This window comes from Leishmania infantum, chromosome 36, assembly GCF_000002875.2.
Source record: "Leishmania infantum JPCM5 genome chromosome 36".
NCBI classification, from domain to species: domain Eukaryota; phylum Euglenozoa; class Kinetoplastea; order Trypanosomatida; family Trypanosomatidae; genus Leishmania; species Leishmania infantum.
Window position 1 is genome coordinate 143,568 of NC_009420.2, and position 19,768 is coordinate 163,335.

Below are 19,768 nucleotides of genomic sequence, written 5' to 3' on the forward strand. Positions count from 1 at the left end.
CCAGATTACGAAGAAATGAGTGGAGGCGCAGCGGGCTCTCTCACATCCCTTGATGCGCATATTTCTACGAATTTTTTGGAGGTTGCTGTGAAGCTTTGACGGCGCCGCTGTCCTAATCAACGCCCATGTGCCGTGACTTCCCCTCCCCGACCCTTACCTCAGCCCTCCACCACCTTGCCACCATTGCGAGTTGGAGCAACAACGAAAGCCTCACCGCTGCAGCGACCTCACCCTCCTTGCAGCGGCTCCCGAGAGCACCACACCTTTCTCATCCCGCTCGGAGCTCCCATTCTCTGGACACCTCTCCCAGAGCCATTGCTCCCCTGCAACATGTTTGACAGCTGCATCAGGAAAATGAGGAAAGAGACACTCTTGTTTCGTGCGTGTGTGCGTGTGCGAGGAGGGGGCAAGCAAGGTCCATCACACACCAAGGAAGGGGCGAGCAAACCCGTACGCCGATCGCAAAGAGCAGCGTTTCGTCTGTAAGAGGGAAAGGGGGATTGAATGATAGTTGCCAGATAAGAAGTAACTCTAGGAGACAAGCAAGCGAGGGAGCAGAACCACAACCTTTAAAATGGGAGGTGTAAGTCGTGACTCGTCGAGAACGGAGAAGAGGCGAAGAGAGACCAAGCGAGGAAGCCTATCCAAAAGAAAAAAGAAACAGAAAGAAACCTCCTCCTAAGCCAACAAAAAAAAAAGACATTCACATCTACACGTGAGGGACAAGAATAAAAGGACGCGGCAGAGGCAGACACACGCGCGAGGATCAAACAAAGTAGAAAACAAGATCACCACACCCTTTGTTGTCGTCTGCCGTGGCCGCCCTGGCTCGCCACGTACGTGCAGGGGGCGGGCAGCGGCTCTAGGCGGTGTCACCGCGGGACAGCATCGACTTTGACACCGCAAACGATGGAAGGAACAGCATCTCGCGCAGCATATCGTTGCGCGTCGCCGCGATCACATCTCGACACCAGTCGTTCACTGCGAACGAGATACCAAACGTAAGGCTACTCACCGTGAAAGAGAAGGGCATCTTGCGGTAGAGGAAGGCAACCGTTTTAGGGCTTTTGAGCAGCGATTGCACGGAGCTCGTGCCCAACTGCGCGTACACGACACGCTCCGCCTGGCGATTACGTTTCATGACGTTCAGTGGGTACGTTATCACGGAGCCAGCCAGCCCCGACGTCGCGCCAGCAGCCATATACTGCAAAAAGGTATGGCATCCGAATCGCTCCTTCAAGTAGTCATATAAGGCGAACCCGATGCCGCCGAGAACACCCACGCCCATCATGGAAAAGTAGCAGCCTTTCCAAAGTGAACCGATGCCGTGACGTCGAGCCATGGCGCGCAGCAGCCAGAAATATGACTGAAAGCTGGGAACGGCGTTCACAGCGACACGCGTACGCAGAAGATCGAGTGGGTACACGATCGTCGTCCCAAGCGACGCGGCGGCAGCGCCGGCGGCGAAGTTGGTGTACGGTGTGGCCACATGCGAGTACATTAACCGTTCCGCCAATAACTGAAACATATCGAAGAAGCAGTACGTTAAGGCACCGTACGGTACCACGCGCAGCATTGTGACGTGGCCCGACGTCCACATGTTCGGACTCTGCTTGACGACTTGGTACAGCAGCTGCGCTCCCTTCTTTGCCGAGGTTTTCTCGGTCATGCCCACTTGATACAGAATTTTGAGCCGGTCAAAAGGCAAGGAAAAGAACTTGGCCGTGGCGGCAGCCACCCCGCCGCAGAGGAATGCCTCCGGCAGCGTGACAATGTTGTGGCGCGACGAGTACACGACCGTCGTCTCGTAGTAGTTGCGTGTGCGTCGCTTTACAAGATCATTCACAGTGAAGCTCGTCGCGGTGGCAATGGGACCTTTGATCCAGTTCATGGCAAGGCCCTTGTAGAGCCCCTGACGAATCCCTTCCTCCCGATACACCGTTCGTAATGCGTCGATGACACTCGAGTAGCGCCGTGGGGTGACCTGCATGCGCCGCCGCACAATATCAAGCGGGTATGTCGCCGACTGCGCGAGCAAGCCTGCAAATCCGCCAGCTACCAGTCGCTGATATGTTGGGATGTCCTTGTCAGACTTCAGGTTAGACACTTTTACAATGTAGTGCTTAAGCGTCTCAAAGCACGCAAAGCTGCAGCCCGCGTAGGGCACAATGCCCACAAGCGTAGGGAAAAGGCCGCCGTAGAGGGAGAGAAAGCCTTGCTTAGATGTGGCCTCTTTGAAAGCAGCGCTATAGCTAGGAAAGCGCCGCTTGCCGGAGCTGCTACGAGCTGCAAATCGGGCACGCATGAGGTCCAGCGGGTAGGTACAGGTAGTCGAAGTGGCCCCTGCCAGCGAGCCGCTAATAAAACGCAGCGTCACCGCCCGCGCCTCGTCGGACGAGCCGTCTGGATTGCTGCGACTGAACATGAAGCGCAGCTTGCTGTGGTAGAAGTCGAACGAAGCATAGGTGATAGCCGCGTATGGAACGACACGGAGCATCGTCGCGCCATTGCCGATCCACAAGCCAGTAATGCCAAACTTTTGCACTGTCTCCACGCCGAGGTAGACAGCCTCGCGCAGGCTAAAGTGACGTGTCGGTTCCACCTGGAAAATGATCTTGACACGGTCACCAGGCGCGATGACAGTCTTGCTCACAGCGCCAGCGATGCCGCCGGCAGCGAAACTCTCGATGAACCGAATTACTTCCTTAGTGAATGAACGCGGCGCGTTTATATTACTTGTGCCTTCGTACCCGTGCTTCACGACGAGGACACTGTACTCGCCGGAGCGGTCGAAATCCAAAAGCTCCTCACCCAGGGACGAAAAAGCGTGACGATTCTCGTGGCAGAAGAGCGACCACTGAGGCTCCGTGAGGCCGCCGACGCCGTCTGTGTCGTATCGGAGAACGAGAGCATGCAGTTCGGCGACAGAGAGACCGCACAAAGGGGTCACCTTGTCCACAATGGTGTGCACTGGAATTACGAGGATTTCCTCTCCCGAGCTAGATGCAGAGAGGTCATCAGCGGTATCCGGCATCACGCTGCTAAATGAGGCATTCGAGGGTGATGCAAGCGAGTTGCCAGTTGCTTCAGTAGCAGGTGTCGAAACGGACGATGAGGTTGTCGACAGCATGAGCGTGCGCTCCTCGAACAAGGCAGAGAGCACACCTTTACAAAGCGCGTGGAAGAAGCGGGGAAGAGTCAAACTCGCTCTCTACCACCTCTAGAACAAGAGTCAAGATGCACGACAGAGGCGAAGGAGTAGGGAGCCAAACAAATAAAGTACAAAATGAAATTGGGCAAGCGTACGAGTATGAAGACAGACACAACAAAAATATAGCGTTGAGGCGGACAATTCGAGAACGAAAAAAATACTCAGCACGCGATGCCTGCGCTTGTCAAAATTAATGACTGGAATATGCAACGCGGGTGTGTGACCTGTGCGACCTAGTCGTACACCGCTGCAAGATTAATAAAAAGAGGCACAAGATACTCACATACAGGAAAGGGGGAGAGGCAGAGGGGGGAGAAGAGAAGAGATGTCGTGAAGTTAGCGGAGGTGATCAGTAGGGAGGATATGTATCGGCGCACGCGCGAGTCGCGAAGTTGTGCGTCGTCCCCAAGAAGTCATCGACCTGACAGAAGGCGCCTCGGAGAGGCTGTGATGCCTTGATGAAAACCCCTCGCAAAGTGGAAACTGCTGAAGCCAAAGACGGTGGCTGCGATTTTGTGCTGAGCTTTCAGAAAGCTATACATAAAATCCAACGCTCCCAACGGAGGATGTCGGAGGTTCCAAGAAAGTAAAAAGCTGTCCAATTTCACGATGCACCAACAGATGGTGCGCTGGAGCACAAGTGAAGCAATGGGGACCTCAACCTCAGTGTAGACGCTCGAGACTATCCATGTAAGCGTCTAGTTCCGATTTCATGGCGCCATATTCACGCTTGTAGTCCCATGCATCCAATTCATACAGACGCAGCCTATCGGCTGTGGCAGCAAGCTCACGGCGTGTGGCAGCCAGTTCGCTTCTTGCTACTTTCAAGTCCTGCTGGGTACCGCGGTCCAACTCTAGCAGGTCAACATTGTCCAGCATATTTTTCTTCCAGCACGATTGCAAATTTTCAACGTAAGCTTTGATTTCCAGCAGCGATGGCATATGTGTCACACCAGGAGCAAAAGGTTTCGTATTGTGTGTCGGTCGACTCTCGCGGTGAATCAGAATCTCTGGAGCACGCGCGCTGATCTTCCGCGACAGCTGAGAAACCGCTCGTGCCGCATACTCCGGGTTCTCGGATGCCTGCTTTCCCGTCTCCCCACGCATTGGCACCATGCCACGCTCTATGGGAGGCAATACTACAGGGCAGTACGGCTCAAACGGCGCAATAATGAGCTGCGTTGACGGGTCGTAAAATGTCTCAAGGAAGTTGATCTGCGGAATACGGGACATTAGCTCGCCGCAGAAGAGCGAAGCAAAGTAGAGTGTATATTCGTCGCTTTCACTAAACGGAAAAAAAACATGCTCCCTTCGCTCCACGTGAATTGTTGCGATAGGCTCGCCAGGTCCGCCTTCAGGGAGGAGTTTGTGAACTGGAAATACTAGAACGGCGCTCTTTCTCCCAACTTCGTCCACGTTGCGGTTCAACGCAATGGAGCTGCCGAGAACCTCAGCATCTGCGCTGCCAAGGCATCTATGATGAACCTGTGGAGGTGGAAAAGCCAACTTTCGCGACACGTTCGCGATCGAAAACATATCAACACCACGCTTCACAAAAATATGGCCGTGTGAACCACGAAGCAGACGCGTGGTCCCTTCCAGCAGGTTGTAAAGCGAGCAGCAAACCGATTGCGAGATCTCGGAAGACACGAAAACCTTTGGATCTCCCATTTTCTTACATGTAGCAGAGAAAGTGCCGCACCCTCGTATTTGCTTCCGCGTTGCCGTCAAAGGTGTGAGAGACTTTGGTAGCTGCAACTTGGAGGGGCCTCGTCTACCCCCGCCTCCAATGCCCTCGGCGCCGTCGATGTTCCGTGAAAAAGGAGACAGAACTGGGCCAGATTGTGATTCCTGATCGATGCGAGACAATTCGCCTGCCGCCACGCGCAGGCGCTTTGTAAGTGGTTCCAGCTCATCCGCGCGCAAGCTTCCATTTGCTGCGAGTAGCCGATCAATTATATTTGCCACCAGGCAAATTTCCTCCTTGATATTCTCCATTCCACTGTACTTTTGTTTCTGCGCGGAACATGTCAGGAAGAGTGAATGCTCCTGTTTTGCCGTGACGGAGCAACGTTGAGAGTGGTTCTTTTCGCGGTGCCTTGCAAGCAAAAGGAAACAAAAACGCGAGATTTGAAGTAAGTCAACTTTTTTTGTTGGCACACGTCATACACTGTGTTCCCTGGCGAACAGCATCAGCAACATTTTTTCGTGTTTTTACTGCTTGGAGTCATTGCCTCTTTTTTTCGCTTTCTTGCGAAGCGAAAAAAGCGCAACAAAATACATTTCAACGACTTGGTTTTTGCCAGAATAAGTGCGCATCTGGTGTCTTCATGAATGAATAGGAGACACAGACAATCATCACCGCAGACAACCAGTACTACATAGATCGGAAGTTGCTACTTCATGTAAAGCAAAACAGCTTGATTACTACAAACTCCGGCAGCTCGCGAGCATTTCGGACGACACGAAACCTCGCACATCAACGACAACGGGAATCGGAATACACAGACCTCTTTCTTCAAATCCCTTGCAACGTGAAGCAAAAGTCTCAAATCGCATTGTCGTGATAAAATGGTGATGCGCGCTGCCTCCTATCAACTCAACTCTCTACTTGTACTCCCATGGAGGAAAAAGCCGGTGATATAACATGAGAACAAGAAAAGGGGAAAACCCACACTCACAGAACATAGGGCCAGTATATAGAGAGCACTCGCTGTGCTGAGCTGGTGCATGAAAACATGTATATAGAAAGTGGTCGACGAATAACAGAGCTTCATATCTTCAAGCCTTCAAGCCAAGCAATGAAATCAAAACAGGGAAACGTAATTAGCGATTTCGCACAGAACGACACAACAGCGAAACACCAAAGGCAACGAACAGTTAAAAAAGGTGTTCAGCCAAGCAGAACAATATGATTTAGCACTTGAAAAATGGCGGCTTGAATTCGACCACGATGATAGTCATGTTGTCGGTACCGGCCTTCACCGAGTTCGATTGGGCGAGGCAGCGATCAAGAACCTGCTCACAGACAAGGCTAATGTCTACGGCAACAGGGTGCCCGTTCTTGTCAATGTCATTGTTTTGAATCAATGTTTTCACAAGTTCGCAGCACTCTTCATTGGACAGCACATCCCATATGCCATCGCATCCGATTACTATGAACTCATCGTCACTTCGTGACGGTGTTATCGTGATATCGGGACAGGCAGTGACGGCCTGATCCACCCAACTCTTCGCAGCGCAAGATTTGAAGTCGACATCGCCCAAGGCCCGACTGACAGCCAGCGTCATGTTGACCCGACCATTTTCTACATGGCACCCAGCAGCAACGATTCTCGCCTCCTCGGCAGGGACCGAAGGCTTGTGGTCTACACTGAGGGGAACAGCCTTGCCACCGCGATATAGCACGGCGCGGCTATCACCAGCGTTTGCGCAAACGATTTGCTGATTGGACAAATAAACACAGTTTGCCGTGGTGCCGCTGGACACAAACTTCTTGCAAATTTGCTTGTCGACTTCTTGGAAAGAAACCTCAAACGCCTTCGCGACGTCATCCTTGTATATAGCAATATTCTTGAGCAACTCATCTAGCATGTGTGCCCTACAGTAGCGTGACGCCTCATCTGATTGATGGCCGTCAAAAACGCCGAAGAAAGCCTGGTCCTTGTTACCATTTAGATTCAGCTGCGCTACATGAGCGTCCTCCATAGACTTTCTCCACCCCTGCATACTGCAGCACCCCACTCGCAGGTGTGACGTCTCGAACACAGTCGAGAATTTCTGAGTCTCCGGCTTCGCGAGCATATCACCCATTTTTTGCTGTCGGTAAAGAGCGAGTACTGATTGTGTCAAGGCTGCGTGTCAGGTGGATATACAAGAAGTGACACACACCCACTTATACTTGCAAGTGTGATCAGGCCGATATACAAAGGGGTGGTAACAAAGAGAGCAAAAGCGAGGCAGCCAGTAAGAGCGAGAATATATATATATATATAATATGGAAAGCACATTTGGGGGAACGAAAAGAAAGACACCGCACAGCGCAGAACGGACTGGTGGTAATTTCATGCTTTTTCAACAGTACAGTTTTTTTTTTACAGTCAAATCTAGCCGAAAGTCTCACTCGGGATAACAAACGGCGAATCAGGGCTTACAACCCGACATTCACAGCGACAAAGTCCTCCAGACAATAGTAGCTACAGCAGCGCTACCACGATAGAGGAGAAAGCAACAACAAAAAACAAAAGCAACTCACTGCCTCAATAATCCAGTATGTCCGTGCTGCCGAGAAAGAAACCTATACCACTCAACAAACATACCGGTAAGCAGTCTACAGGCAGGAACTTACTTGGAAAGATTCAGTGAGAATACCGAAATAGAAGCAGTCGAAGAACCTTAATCAGCGCAATTTTTTGCGCAGCTGCTTGCTCTTGTCGTTCTTGGGTTGTGCCTTCTTGATGCGAAGCGGTCGTGGGGCGGGCACGACTGGTCGGAGGGCAGGTACGTGCTTCAGCGACTTCTTGAGTTCCTGTTGCACCGACTCTCGGCGCCACTGCAGAGAGGGCGCTGCCTTCATCTCTGAAGGCAGTAAAATGATTCGTATTTTTGAGCCACGAACAGTAACCCGCTCGTAAAACCCGAAACTGGAATCTTTTGCGTGGTGCCGAACATCAACCAGCTCAATGTTTCCTCGTGAAACATCGAAAGCTGCCAGTGTTCCTTTGTACAGATCACCCTCGACGGTTTCCACCGTCACCCTCGAGTGCAGGGCCTCAAAAACTAAAGAAGAAGGAATATCCTTCGTGGCGTTTGAAGTGTCTGCCATTCTGGCAGCGGTGGCCAGGCGGGTTTCTTGGCAGTCGAAAAGGTACAGAAAAATTTGCGAAGCAGAAAAAGTGTTCGGCATATGAAGTGTGAGGAAAACTGCGCCCCCCTAGCATCTCGAATGCCGCATTTGTGAGGCGATCGACTTCTTCGCCCAAAGGCTGAAGGAGAGAAAGAGGGCGGCTACCCAAAACAATGAGCGCCTCGATGCTGAGAATTCTGCTATGCGTGCTCTGGAAGAGTCATGTGCGCGTTGCAGAATCCTCTTGGTCAGATTTTTTTTTCTTTTGAGGGTGAGAGCCTCCGCAGATCATTCCGCACCACCGTTTGCAAGCTGAACCCTCGTAGCTCCATTCTAGATCACGTGAAACCGCAGCAAAGTTGATAGAGGAGTAGCAAGTTAGGTCAAACGAGGACTATATAAAGGCAAAAGGGCCCCCTATTTATGTCGCGGCGAAGGGGAAAAGCGATCAGCGCAATGGTAAAGCAATTCCAACACAGCCCCTAACAACAGAAACAGACGCATGCAGCCGCCTTTGGGGGGGGGACAAAGGGCCCGAGAGGGGGGATGACAGATCGTGCAAGGTCGCACCGCGCAAAGTCGAGGGGGAGTAATTTGGGTGAGGGTTTGATACCGAGAACTCCGCGAAAAGAGATAATACCCCAGTGAGCTTGCAGCAAACAGGCTTCCTTGTGCTTACACAGCGCGGGCTCTGCTTTTCTGCCCTTGGGCAGCCCATCCCTTCCCCATTCTCGCCCCATCACGTGCGAGAATGGGTAGCGCTTTTCTGACAAACAACGAAAGCCCACGCATAAGAGGCTACGCCCTCTAAAGCGCTTAAAAGCATCAGAATCACTGATCTTACTTCCACAGAGGACTTCACGTTGAATTTCAACGGAGCAAAAGTAGTTGCAGTGCATGCCGCTTCCGCTCATCTACTTCCCAGCGACGTTTCAACTCCCCTGCTTCTTTCTCGTCTTACCTTTGTGCCTTTGGGTGAAATGTTCTTGCGCACAAAATGTCTAGCAAAAAGCCACTACGAGGTAAGAAAAAGGGCTGAATTCGCCTGCATGGTGCTGGGTGCTGCAGAATGAGCTTCTTTGACTTCTCAGCAAGCTCTTCTGAGAGCAGCAGTCAGTCGGACAACAGCAGCAAGGTGGATGACCGGATCAAGCTTACGTACGCTGAAACAGTGGTTTCTTTGGCAACTGCTGTTGGCCTCGTGATCATTGTTTTGCTGGATCTTCTTTACAGAAGCACCTCCCGTCATGCAATGCTTCTCAGAGTTCAACGCGAAACGCGTTTTGACGGTGCCTATATTCTTGGTAAACCAGAAGGAAACCGTGCGCGAATCATTTTGGAAAATGGGCTGAAGACACATGAGTTTCGTATCCGCCACCCTCCTCAGTACTCAAGAGTGGTTCCCGCCGTCGTCTCGGATTCGCGCGACGCAAAGCAAGACTGTGTTGAGATGCTTAGCAAAGTACGCTCAATACTTTCTAAGTCGTACGGAAGATGCGCGGAATTGATGTCCATGCGCTGCTGTCTTGCCTGTGTCACAGGCGCTCTTCCAGGTGAGCAGTCAGAGCGTTTTCTTCGAATATATGAAAGGGTCATGTTTTGCTCACACCGGGTGAACGGAGACGAGAAGCTTGTCACATCAGATGATATACGCTACATGCATGCCTTCTACTATAATAATGTACTCAAAGTTCTGCAATGATCGAAGTGAGCATCTGATTTTGCAGCTCAATTACGTTTTCTTTTTTTTTGTTGTTGCTTCTTTCGTCTTTTTTTTTTGCTGTCTGCTTGTCAAGCGCTGTTGTGAGGGAGACAGTTAGATGAAGCGACTCACCGCTATCTTCTCACAAACCAAGAGTGAATTATGCAAAAAAAAAGCGGAAAAGTACGCAGAGTACAATCCGTGTCGCTGTGTGTCTACCTACAAAATACATCTGCATACTTTGGTGTATGTGCTTCACATTTTCTTTACGCGAGCTGCGAAAGAAAACTTGAAGTGACTCTAAGAGCGAACAGGTGTTTCGCCTGCTGTACACCAATAAGATCTGGTGTTGCGGCAGAGTCCTCACACTCTCGCGGATGATGTTCTGAGTCTGCAGCTGGTGCGAGAGCTAGAAAAGGATACGCAGGATCAAAAACCCATTGCCGCAGTTGGATTGTTGTGAGCCTGCAGTTATGGTGGTGCACACTATGGGATTTATTCTTGTCCACAGTATAAGACAAAACTTCTCATCTGCTAATCGTCAAGTTTCAACTTTTGTGTATGCCTCTTTTTCCAATTTCCGCCTTTTTATCCGCAAGAGCGAACTACTGATTTTCGGCATAGAACAAAAAAAAAACACTATTTACTACTCAATTATTCACGAGGAAAAACAAAATTATCACGAAGAAAGGGACGAAAAAGCAATGGCAGTCACTATTAAACTTGCGAATGGCAGTCAACATACGGTTGAGGTGCCGGATTTCAGCGTCACAGTTGCAGAGTTTAAAAAGCAAATAGCGGAAATGCTAGAAATCCCAGCCAGTGAGCAGCGCATCATTATGCGAGGCAAGGTGTTGAAAGATGATGCTGTGCTTTCGGCAATCGGCATGGAGGACGGCAGCGTTATACACGTCGTGCGGAGCAAGAAGAGTGGGGCGGCGGCCTCATCGACGAATGCTTCAAGCACCCTGGCTGCCAGCGATCCTACTTCATCGCCGAACGTACAGCCGTCCACTACCACACCCGCCCAACCTGTACCGGCGCAGACTGCTGCAAATCCATATGCAGCTCTGATGAGCAACTTTGGTGCACCGCAAACACAGCAGCCTGTTCCCGGTGCTGCTGGGTTCCCGGCAGCAGGGAACCCTTTTGCAGGCATGGGGATGGGAATGGGCATGGGAGGTGGAATGGGGGGAGCTGTCAATCCCACACCACAGCAAGCTATGGAACTGATGCAGAATCCGATGATGCAGCAAATGATGCAACAGGCACTCAGCAACCCCCAGTTTATGCAGTACATTATTCAAAACTCTCCCCAGCTGGCGGGCCTGCAGCAGGACCAACAGCAAGCTATTATTGAAATGATGCGAAATCCGTACATGATGCAGCAGGCAATGGCAATGATGGGAAGCTTAGGAGGTGCGGGTGGTGCGCCACTGGCAACTTCGCAGGCTCCTTCGACTCCAGCCGTAGGGGCTGGGTTCAATCCTGCAATGTTTGCACCTCCTGTTCCACAAGGCAATCCACGAGAGGTTTATCGCGAGCAACTGCAGCTGTTGCGAGATATGGGATTTCCCAATGAGGAAGCGAACATTGCTGCTCTTCAGCAGGCCCAGGGCAATGTTCAGTTCGCATTGGAGCGGCTTCTTGGTGCATGATTTAATGTGCTTTCCCTCGACTTGCTTTTTTTTTTCGCTGTTCTTACTCGTGTTTTCGATCTTGAGAGCTGATCGTGACAAGGGAAAGCCCTTGTGCTTTACGAGGTAAGAGTGCGTTTCTTGGTGCTGGTGGGCCGATTTTAGTGAGTTTACGGTACAGAGGATACTCTATCAACCCAAACGCTAGTCGAAGAGACATTGGATTCAACTGGCAGCAGCAATTCGGCAGGGGTGCTACTCGCGCACGTGACAGTAAAGGCAGAGGATGCCGTTTTGCTTGAGTTAAACTGCAAGCACAAGAAGCGAATAAATGCATGCTCTCAGATACTTCTAAATGAAAATCAGCTACTCTCCTCTTTTTTTTGCATTTTCTTTCTCTTTTGTTCCTGATTTTGTGCTCTTTCGCTCAGAAGTGACAACGCTTCATAGTGAAGGCGCGCATTTGCTGAGTGTGAAGCTTTATCGACTCACGACCTAGAACTTGTCGGAAAAGAGGTAGCCTGAAAAAAAAAAAAACATACACACACTCACACAAATACCTTTTTCTTTCGCCCTTGAGTGCCTCTGCTGTTGCACTTTTCCGACCCTTTCTCCGCGCTACAACATACACGCACACAGGTGCCGAAAGCACTAGTTTCCGGCGCCTGCTCTTTTGTTGTTTGAGGAAAGGTGACGAAGGAATCCTCTCCTTTCTTTTGAAAGTTGCGGAGCCTTTGCTTTGAACAAACTCTGTCCCTGAAGCATTACAAATGTCTTCGTTTGGCCGTGCTACCGCCCGCAGCGGCGACGCTGGGACCCGTGACAGCCTTGACCGGTACAATCGCTTGGATGTTTTGGGAGAGGGAACGTACGGCGTTGTGTATCGCGCGGTCGACAAAATCACTGGGCAGTACGTTGCTCTCAAGAAAGTGCGACTCGATCGCACTGAGGAGGGCATTCCACAAACTGCGCTGCGCGAGGTGTCGATTCTACAAGAGTTCGACCACCCTAACATTGTGAACTTGCTTGATGTCATTTGCTCGGACGGGAAGCTCTACCTTGTGTTCGAGTATGTGGAGGCGGACCTGAAAAAGGCGATTGAAAAGCAAGAGGGTGGCTACTCTGGAATGGATCTGAAGCGGCTTATTTATCAGCTTTTAGACGGCCTTTACTTTTGCCACCGCCATCGCATCATCCACCGTGATCTGAAGCCAGCCAACATCCTCCTGACATCAGGGAACGTCCTTAAATTGGCTGATTTCGGCCTCGCCCGCGCGTTCCAAGTGCCCATGCACACCTACACGCACGAGGTGGTTACGCTGTGGTACCGTGCCCCCGAGATCCTCCTCGGTGAGAAGCACTACACTCCTGCCGTGGATATGTGGAGTGTCGGCTGCATTTTCGCCGAGCTAGCGCGCCGAAAGGTTCTTTTCCGCGGCGATAGCGAAATTGGGCAGTTGTTTGAAATTTTTCAAGTGCTGGGGACGCCGACGGACACCGAGGGGTCCTGGCCTGGTGTGTCGCGGCTGCCCGACTACCGCGACGTATTTCCCAAGTGGACGGCAAAGCGGCTGGGGCAGGTACTACCAGAACTTCATCCGGACGCTATTGATCTTCTCTCCAAGATGCTCAAGTACGATCCGCGGGAGCGCATATCAGCCAAGGAGGCCCTCCAGCACCCGTGGTTCAGCGACCTTCGCTGGTAGAGTGAAAAGGGCATGACTGAATACAGTCTGCTGACGCGTCGGACTATGGAGGATTTGTTTCTCTGAGGGTGCTTTGCTGAGGAGGCTCCTACTTGCTTTTCTTGACTCTTACTTAGACTTGACGCTTTCAGTTTTTCCTGTTTTGACTCTCCACCCTTTAGATCTTTCTCCTACACATGCATACATACACTTTTTCTCTCGCTCTTCCACAACGACATTACCACCGTGCCCCTGTCTTTTCCACTATCTGGCCCTTTTTCAGTTGCGAAACAGATTTGGTCGTGTCTTTTTTTTTCGTTCTAGCTCAGATCTTCGGCCCTTAGTTGTACTATGAACTTTCGCAAAAAGATGCCTAATATGCAGCAACTCTACATACAGATCGGGTTTCTCCTAGAACATGTGTCCTCTTTCGCTGCTTTATGCCTTCGAGTAGAGACTTCAGCTCCTTTTTCATAAAGGCATGGGCCGGCCTGGACGTGCATGCTGGGGAGGGAGTGGGAGTTTTCACACAGGCATTGACAGCTGCAACGTCTCTATGAGAGACGAAGGCAGCACTAAAAAAGAATGAAATCCGACGACGCGCTACTTGGACCTCCACACTCAATGCTTTGCAAATATACATTTCGTATTACTCCCCTTTTCTCTTCCACCTGTCGTTTCACCACAGCTGTGTCGCAACTCGTGGTTTTGCACGCATATTTTAGCTGCTGCCCTTGCATTTTTCTGTCGGCCATCAGTTCCAATATGGCGGCGACCAGCTATGATCGCGACGCTGCCGTGAAGGTGGCAGAAGAAAACTACAGTCTCCGGAAGAGGCTTGCACGGATGGAGTGGGAGGAGGAGAAGCAGAGGCGGGCGGCGGAGTATGAGTCTCGCTTTGAGGGGGCTGTGGACACTAGCGCCAACGATAGGATGCGGAGCCGGAACAGCGCGCTCCAGGATGAAATTGCAGGACTGGAGAGCCAGCTGAAGGAGCTGCAGATGATCAATGTTACGGACCTGCAGCACGAGTACACTCGTCTAGACAACCGCCGTGCGTACCTCCTGAACGAAATTGCTGGCCTCCGACGCATTCTTGCCAATCAGAGCAAAGAGGTGAAGCGTGCCACCCGGAGCGTCAACAGTCAACACGAGCTCCGTCGCCAAAACAACGAGCAGCATGCTGCATCTATCGAGGATATCCAAATGTTCAGAAAGAAGAGGGAGTCACTAGCCGAAGAAACCCAACACCTGATCGCAAAGGAGCGCCAGTTAATGTCAGAACTGGAGACGCTTCCTGCGCCAGGTGAAGATCAGGAGGTTATGGCTAGCCGCCTGAGGGAAGATAACGAGAAGAAGGACCATACGATTGCGCAGCTGGAGGCGACCCTAAAAGAGAAGCAGCTGAAGGCAGGCACCCAACTTGCTGAGGCGAACTCCGCCGTTGACATTCAGCACCTGCGAGAGGAGTATGTCCGGTTGAACGACCAGTTGAGGCGCATCAAGCAGTAATGCCGGGTACGCCGATGGGTGGCGGAGCTGTCCGACCTTTGCACGCCAAATCGGACTGCAGTTTCTCGTTCTGCCATGGCGATTTTTTTTTGCCTTTGTGTGACGCGCGGGTGGCGGTACAGGACATACTTCCCGCTCCGTGTCTCCGCCGACTGCTTTGTAAAGGTTGTTGCTTTTGATGCCCCTCTCTTTTGACGTGCGGGGCTGGCGCGAATGTGTTGTTGCAGAGTATGTACCGTACGTCTTGGCCCTCCTTTTTTTATCTTCTCGTTCTTGACTGCGAAGCTTCTGGTGACGAACCTTGGACTCGTCGTGTGTTTCGTGATGCGGATGTTTCGTGAGTGACATGTACATGTAGTTTAGAACGGCACTGCTCAGGGTGCATCAACAAAACGAAAGAAAAATACAAAACAAGGATGACTGTGCCACAGCGACAGGCGGTTCAAGTGTGTAGGAAGCACAACTCTGCGGAGACAATGGGCTGCGTTGGAGGTACGAAAACAAACAGAACATCTAGCGCTGCCCTGTGCGCACCGAGAAAAGACTGTACTTACTCTCAGAAAAAGCATTTTAACGACACTGAGATGAAGCAGTACAACGCACGACGACACCCGGCAGCTTTCCATTCATGTTACTCCACTTATTCGATGAACTCCTCCCGCATTGGCTGTCTTTTTCGCTTCGATACGCATGTTTCGTGGTTGCTCTCCCGTTCCGGGTCGTGTCGCCCGCACTCCATTATCGGAACTCCATATGCAGCGTATCTGCTTTTTTCTCACCTACGGCTCTTCTCCGCGCCCTTTCGCAGGAGAGCGCGCAAGGGCTTTTTGTTCTCTAATTCTGCCCCTTTCCGTGGCACGACAATGCGCAGAAGCGGCTTGGCCTACATGCTGCGCAGCAGCGTCCCGCTGCTCGCAACGCCAGCTTTCCTCTCGAATGTGAGGCACATGCGAAACATTGGTATCAGCGCCCACATTGATAGCGGCAAAACGACGCTGAGTGAGCGCATTCTCTTCTACTCCGGTCGCATCGGAAAGATCCACGAGGTGAAGGGTGGCACCGAGGTCGGCGCCACAATGGACTCCATGGAGCTTGAGAAAGAGCGCGGCATCACTATTCGCTCCGCCGCGACGCAGTGTCGCTGGAAGAACAGCACCATCAATATAATCGACACGCCCGGCCACGTCGACTTCACCATCGAAGTGGAGCGCGCCCTTCGCGTGCTGGACGGTGCTATCTTGCTCATGTGCGCCGTTGGCGGTGTGCAGAGTCAGACGCTGACGGTGGATCGCCAGATGAAGCGTTACGGTGTACCGCGCATCTGCTTCATAAACAAGCTCGATCGCGACAACGCGAACCCACAGCGGGCAGTAAAGCAAGCGCAGGAGCGTCTGGGCATCAACGCCGTCTTCATCCAGCTGAACATGGGCACTGCACAGGACTTCGAAGGCGTCGTCGACCTCATCGAGGAGAAGGCGGTCTACTTTGATGGCCCTTTCGGTGAGGCCATCCGCTACGAACCGGTGCCGAGCTACATCAAGGAGGACGTGGCTGCCGCACGCAAGGAGCTCGTGAGCCGCCTAGCAGAGTGCGACGAGGAGATGGAGTTCATCTTTCTTAATGACCAGGAGCCGACAGTCGAGCAGATCCACGCTGCCATTCGCCGCGCTACCATAGCCAACAAGTTTGTGCCCGTGATGGTCGGCTCGGCGTACCGGAACAAGGGCGTGCAGCTGCTCCTGGACGCGGTGGAGCGCTACCTGCCGTCGCCAGTGGAGCGCCACAACTCCGGCTATCAGGTGAGGCGTGTGAAGGACGAGGATGGAAACGTGTCGAACGTGAAGGAAGGCGAGGTGGAACTGATGACGGATGACGAGAAGCCGCTGGTGGCCCTCGTTTTCAAGATCGAGGAAACAAAGAAGTCGGGGCTGTCCAATTACGTGCGGGTGTACCAAGGGAAGATGCGCAAGGAACACCTGATGAATATCCGCACCGGCAAGAACTTCTTGCCGCCGAAGCTTGTACGCATGCACGCGGACAGCGCCGAGGTTGTGGACGAGGTGCGCGCTGGCGACATCTGTGCCATTCAGGGTGAGGTGGACGCGTCCTCGGGTGATACCCTCATGAAGTCCGGACCGCAGTCTGGCTCGCAGCTCTTCTCGTGCGAGGACATGTACGTCCCGCCGCGCGTCATCTCTGCCTCACTCAAGACGAAGGATGATAAGGAGCAGTCCAGGGTGCGGGAGCGTATGCTCGCCTTCATGCGAGAAGACCCCACCTTTGTGTACTACCGCAACTCGGAGACGAACGAGGACATTGTGGAGGGCATGGGTGAGCTGCACCTCGATATTTACGTGGAGCGGCTGAAGCGGGAGTACGGACTGCACGTGGAACTCGGCAAGCCAACGGTCAACTACCGCGAGATTATCACGGAGCGGCAGGATTTCGACTTTGTCTTCAAGCGGCAAAGCGGCGGTGCGGGTCAGTGGGCGCACCTGAAGGGCTTTGTCGAGCCGCTGCCGATCGATATGTCGGTCGAGAAGGGGGTCAAGAACAAAGCGACGACACGATGCTCCAACGGTGACATCCGCGAGTCGCTGCAGAAGACGGTGGTGAAGCACCTGGAGCGCAAAATTTTTGTCAAGGGCGAGCTGATGCACGCCCCTGTCTGGGGCGTGCACTTTCACTTGAATGGTGGCGCCATGCACGAGGTGGACTCGAACGATCAGGCCTTCAAGAACGCGACCCAGGAGCTGTGGGAAACCTTGCTACCGAAGCTGAAGCCGACGCTTGTGGAGCCGTTCATGGATGTGGAGATGACAGTGCCTGCGGCGAACATGACTGATGTGGCGACCGAGTTCTCGAAGCGAGAGGGCGTGGTGACCGAGACCGCTGTAGACGGCCCTGATGCAGTGATCCGCGGGGAGACAGCCCTGGACACCATGTTCGGCTTTATTTCCGACCTGCGACGACTGACGAAGGGCCAGGGCGACTTCAGCATGCAGTTTAAGGAATATCGGCCGATGCAGCAGTACAAGGCCCAAATGCGAATGGATGAACGCAACAACGATCTTGGGCGCAAGCCGTTCAAGCTTTCGGACTAGGGTGCTCCATCCCCACCCCTTACCACTGAGAGGCTCGCCGGGGGCACATTCACAGATACTCTACGGCTTTTTCGTGCCTCCTTCTCGTGTCTTGTAGAATAGCGCACAGAAACGCTTCTTGATTCACTGAAGTTACCTTTGTTTCCGTTTTTGTGCTGCCGATGGCTTGTGTTGACTTTATATTTTGCCGTTGTGTCCGTGCATGCGCCTAGATAGTGGCGCACGCACACCTCTTCACAGTAGCTTCTCTCTCTCGTTGGCTCCCTTTTCTTGAGAAAGAAAAGAAGCGCTTTAATGCCGTGGGGGAACGCATGGTGAACGTAATGGCGAAGCACTCCGCTTGCGCACGTCCGTATGTGTATGTGCTTGCCGGTAGCTAGGGGTGACGCGCTAGTTGACAACTGTGTGCGTATCTCCCCGACATGTTCTCACCACGTAGAGACGTTGGCGCTTTACAGATCATTTTTTTATATTCTCCGTTCTGTGTCTCCAGTAACCCGAACCTAACTAACGAAGATGAAAAAAAAACACAAAGCAAAAACCCGTACCGCAAGCCTTGATACTTGATGGGAGCCACAAAACAAAACGAGGAAAGCAGGCAAACAAAATAGCATGGAATGCCGTGGCACATGCACGCTGACAGAGGCATGTGGCTGCATACGTTCGCATGGCATTCTGAGGCAGCGGCCTCAACTGTGGGCAAAGGTGAGAATTTGGATGGGGAAGCACCTTCGTGCGGTAGACGGCGCATGACCCCACGACGTGAGTGAGTGAGCCAGTCGATAGCTCAAAACGAGTTATGGTGTGGACGGGCGGCGTGTTGATGTGGGGACCCCTCCACGAGCGCCAATCACGTTTTCCCTACTGGCCTGCACGCCGAGCAATCCTTTCACACCGTCAACCACCCATACAAGCTCAAACACACATGCAGGACAACGACAGTAGTGCAGGACCTCTCATGCCCTTCTTCTCTTGCTTTATCTGCCTCGCTGCTTTCTTTTTTTTTTCTCTTGGGTATCTTCACCTGCTGATACGCATTTGGACTTGTACGTGTGACGGCTGTGGCGCCACACTCATACACACAAATGATTGCGGCGCTCGCGTCAACGTTTTGAGCCGCGAATAATCTACAGTTGCCCTAAGCGTGGCCGTGCAAACTACTTTTTTTTTGTGCCGCGCCCCTTTCCACACTGCTTCCGCACCCCGCTTTTCCAAGGCGAAACTGCCCCCTCCCCCTCTTTCCCTCCAAGACAACAACTCCAACAGAAAAGCCGGAAAGCGGAAAGAAAAGGCTATCAATACATTCACAAAGAGAGATACGGAGACGGCAAGCGCATCTGCTTATCTAGGTGCGTGCCGGCCTGAAGCGGGCGAACGAAGGGTTCCGGATTTCAACGAGACAGAAAATAGGACACAGTTCAGTATCAGCTGCACACGGCTTGTTCGCTCTGCGCTTCCTTGATCTGTGGACAACGCCATCATTTTTTTTTTTGCGGCGCATTCTTCCCTCTTTCCTTCTTTTTGTCTTACTTCGCTTTTTACGTGTTCTCAACATTTGGGGACTGCGCGTTTCGTGATTTCCTCGCCCGAGCGACAACTCAAAAAAAATAAAGAAAAACCTGCCAGGCTCTGCCTTTCAGCGCCTTCTTCGATCTCCACCGTTTTGCTGTGTTGAGGCTGCTCTCAACCCGGCCGCTCATTTTCCTTCTTCCGTGGTTCGCAGTGTGGTGCTCTCTTTTTATCGCCTTTCTTTTGTGACCCCCCTCCTCGCTCTCCTCGTCGGTGTGCCCTTTCTTTGTTTCTGGGTTTCCGTCCTCCCTTCCCCCCTCCCACCCCCCACACACACCCTTTCGCTCTCGCTGTTTTCTTTTTTTGTGAGTTCAACCCTTAATTCCTGCTGCTTCGAACGACAGAAGCTCCTCAGGAAGTGCTCGAAGAGACGAATGCTTTAGGCCGCAACTGCACACGGTACACACGTGTTTGTGTGTTTTTCCTTTTCTTTTGTTTATTTTTGGTTGCTCTCTCTCTCTGGCTAATTCGCTTTCACGTGTCTGACGCTCTCTCGCCTGTG

At 52.2% G+C, this 19,768-nt stretch overlaps 9 protein-coding genes across 9 annotated transcripts; 5 read left to right on the forward strand and 4 right to left on the reverse strand.

Annotated features, from left to right (window-relative positions):
• Window positions 1–862: 862 nt before the first annotated feature.
• On the reverse strand, window positions 863–3,130 carry LINJ_36_0540 (putative mitochondrial carrier protein; the record flags this gene model as incomplete). The annotated part of the gene is made up of 1 exon (XM_001469518.1): window positions 863–3,130. The coding sequence occupies one exon, from the start codon at window positions 3,128–3,130 to the stop codon at window positions 863–865; it is 2,268 nt and encodes a 755-aa protein (XP_001469555.1).
• A 744-nt stretch (window positions 3,131–3,874) lies between these two features.
• Window positions 3,875–5,209, reverse strand: LINJ_36_0550 (conserved hypothetical protein; the record flags this gene model as incomplete). The annotated part of the gene is made up of 1 exon (XM_001469517.1): window positions 3,875–5,209. One exon carries the CDS (start codon window positions 5,207–5,209, stop codon window positions 3,875–3,877), a length of 1,335 nt encoding a protein of 444 aa, XP_001469554.1.
• A 918-nt stretch (window positions 5,210–6,127) lies between these two features.
• LINJ_36_0560 (protein phosphatase 2C-like protein) lies at window positions 6,128–7,024 on the reverse strand (the record flags this gene model as incomplete). The annotated part of the gene is made up of 1 exon (XM_001469516.1): window positions 6,128–7,024. The coding sequence occupies one exon, from the start codon at window positions 7,022–7,024 to the stop codon at window positions 6,128–6,130; it is 897 nt and encodes a 298-aa protein (XP_001469553.1).
• A 586-nt stretch (window positions 7,025–7,610) lies between these two features.
• LINJ_36_0570 (putative small nuclear ribonucleaoprotein) lies at window positions 7,611–8,036 on the reverse strand (the record flags this gene model as incomplete). The annotated part of the gene is made up of 1 exon (XM_001469515.1): window positions 7,611–8,036. The coding sequence occupies one exon, from the start codon at window positions 8,034–8,036 to the stop codon at window positions 7,611–7,613; it is 426 nt and encodes a 141-aa protein (XP_001469552.1).
• A 1,090-nt stretch (window positions 8,037–9,126) lies between these two features.
• Window positions 9,127–9,759, forward strand: LINJ_36_0580 (conserved hypothetical protein; the record flags this gene model as incomplete). Its single annotated transcript, XM_001469514.1, has 1 exon — window positions 9,127–9,759. One exon carries the CDS (start codon window positions 9,127–9,129, stop codon window positions 9,757–9,759), a length of 633 nt encoding a protein of 210 aa, XP_001469551.1.
• Window positions 9,760–10,463: 704 nt separating this feature from the next.
• LINJ_36_0590 (putative ubiquitin-like protein) lies at window positions 10,464–11,417 on the forward strand (the record flags this gene model as incomplete). Its single annotated transcript, XM_001469513.1, has 1 exon — window positions 10,464–11,417. One exon carries the CDS (start codon window positions 10,464–10,466, stop codon window positions 11,415–11,417), a length of 954 nt encoding a protein of 317 aa, XP_001469550.1.
• A 749-nt stretch (window positions 11,418–12,166) lies between these two features.
• On the forward strand, window positions 12,167–13,102 carry CRK3 (cdc2-related kinase; the record flags this gene model as incomplete). The annotated part of the gene is made up of 1 exon (XM_001469512.1): window positions 12,167–13,102. One exon carries the CDS (start codon window positions 12,167–12,169, stop codon window positions 13,100–13,102), a length of 936 nt encoding a protein of 311 aa, XP_001469549.1.
• Window positions 13,103–13,666: 564 nt separating this feature from the next.
• On the forward strand, window positions 13,667–14,593 carry LINJ_36_0610 (conserved hypothetical protein; the record flags this gene model as incomplete). The annotated part of the gene is made up of 1 exon (XM_001469511.1): window positions 13,667–14,593. One exon carries the CDS (start codon window positions 13,667–13,669, stop codon window positions 14,591–14,593), a length of 927 nt encoding a protein of 308 aa, XP_001469548.1.
• Window positions 14,594–15,456: 863 nt separating this feature from the next.
• Window positions 15,457–17,697, forward strand: MEFG (putative Mitochondrial elongation factor G; the record flags this gene model as incomplete). Its single annotated transcript, XM_001469510.1, has 1 exon — window positions 15,457–17,697. One exon carries the CDS (start codon window positions 15,457–15,459, stop codon window positions 17,695–17,697), a length of 2,241 nt encoding a protein of 746 aa, XP_001469547.1.
• Between the last annotated feature and the right edge of the window lie 2,071 nt (window positions 17,698–19,768).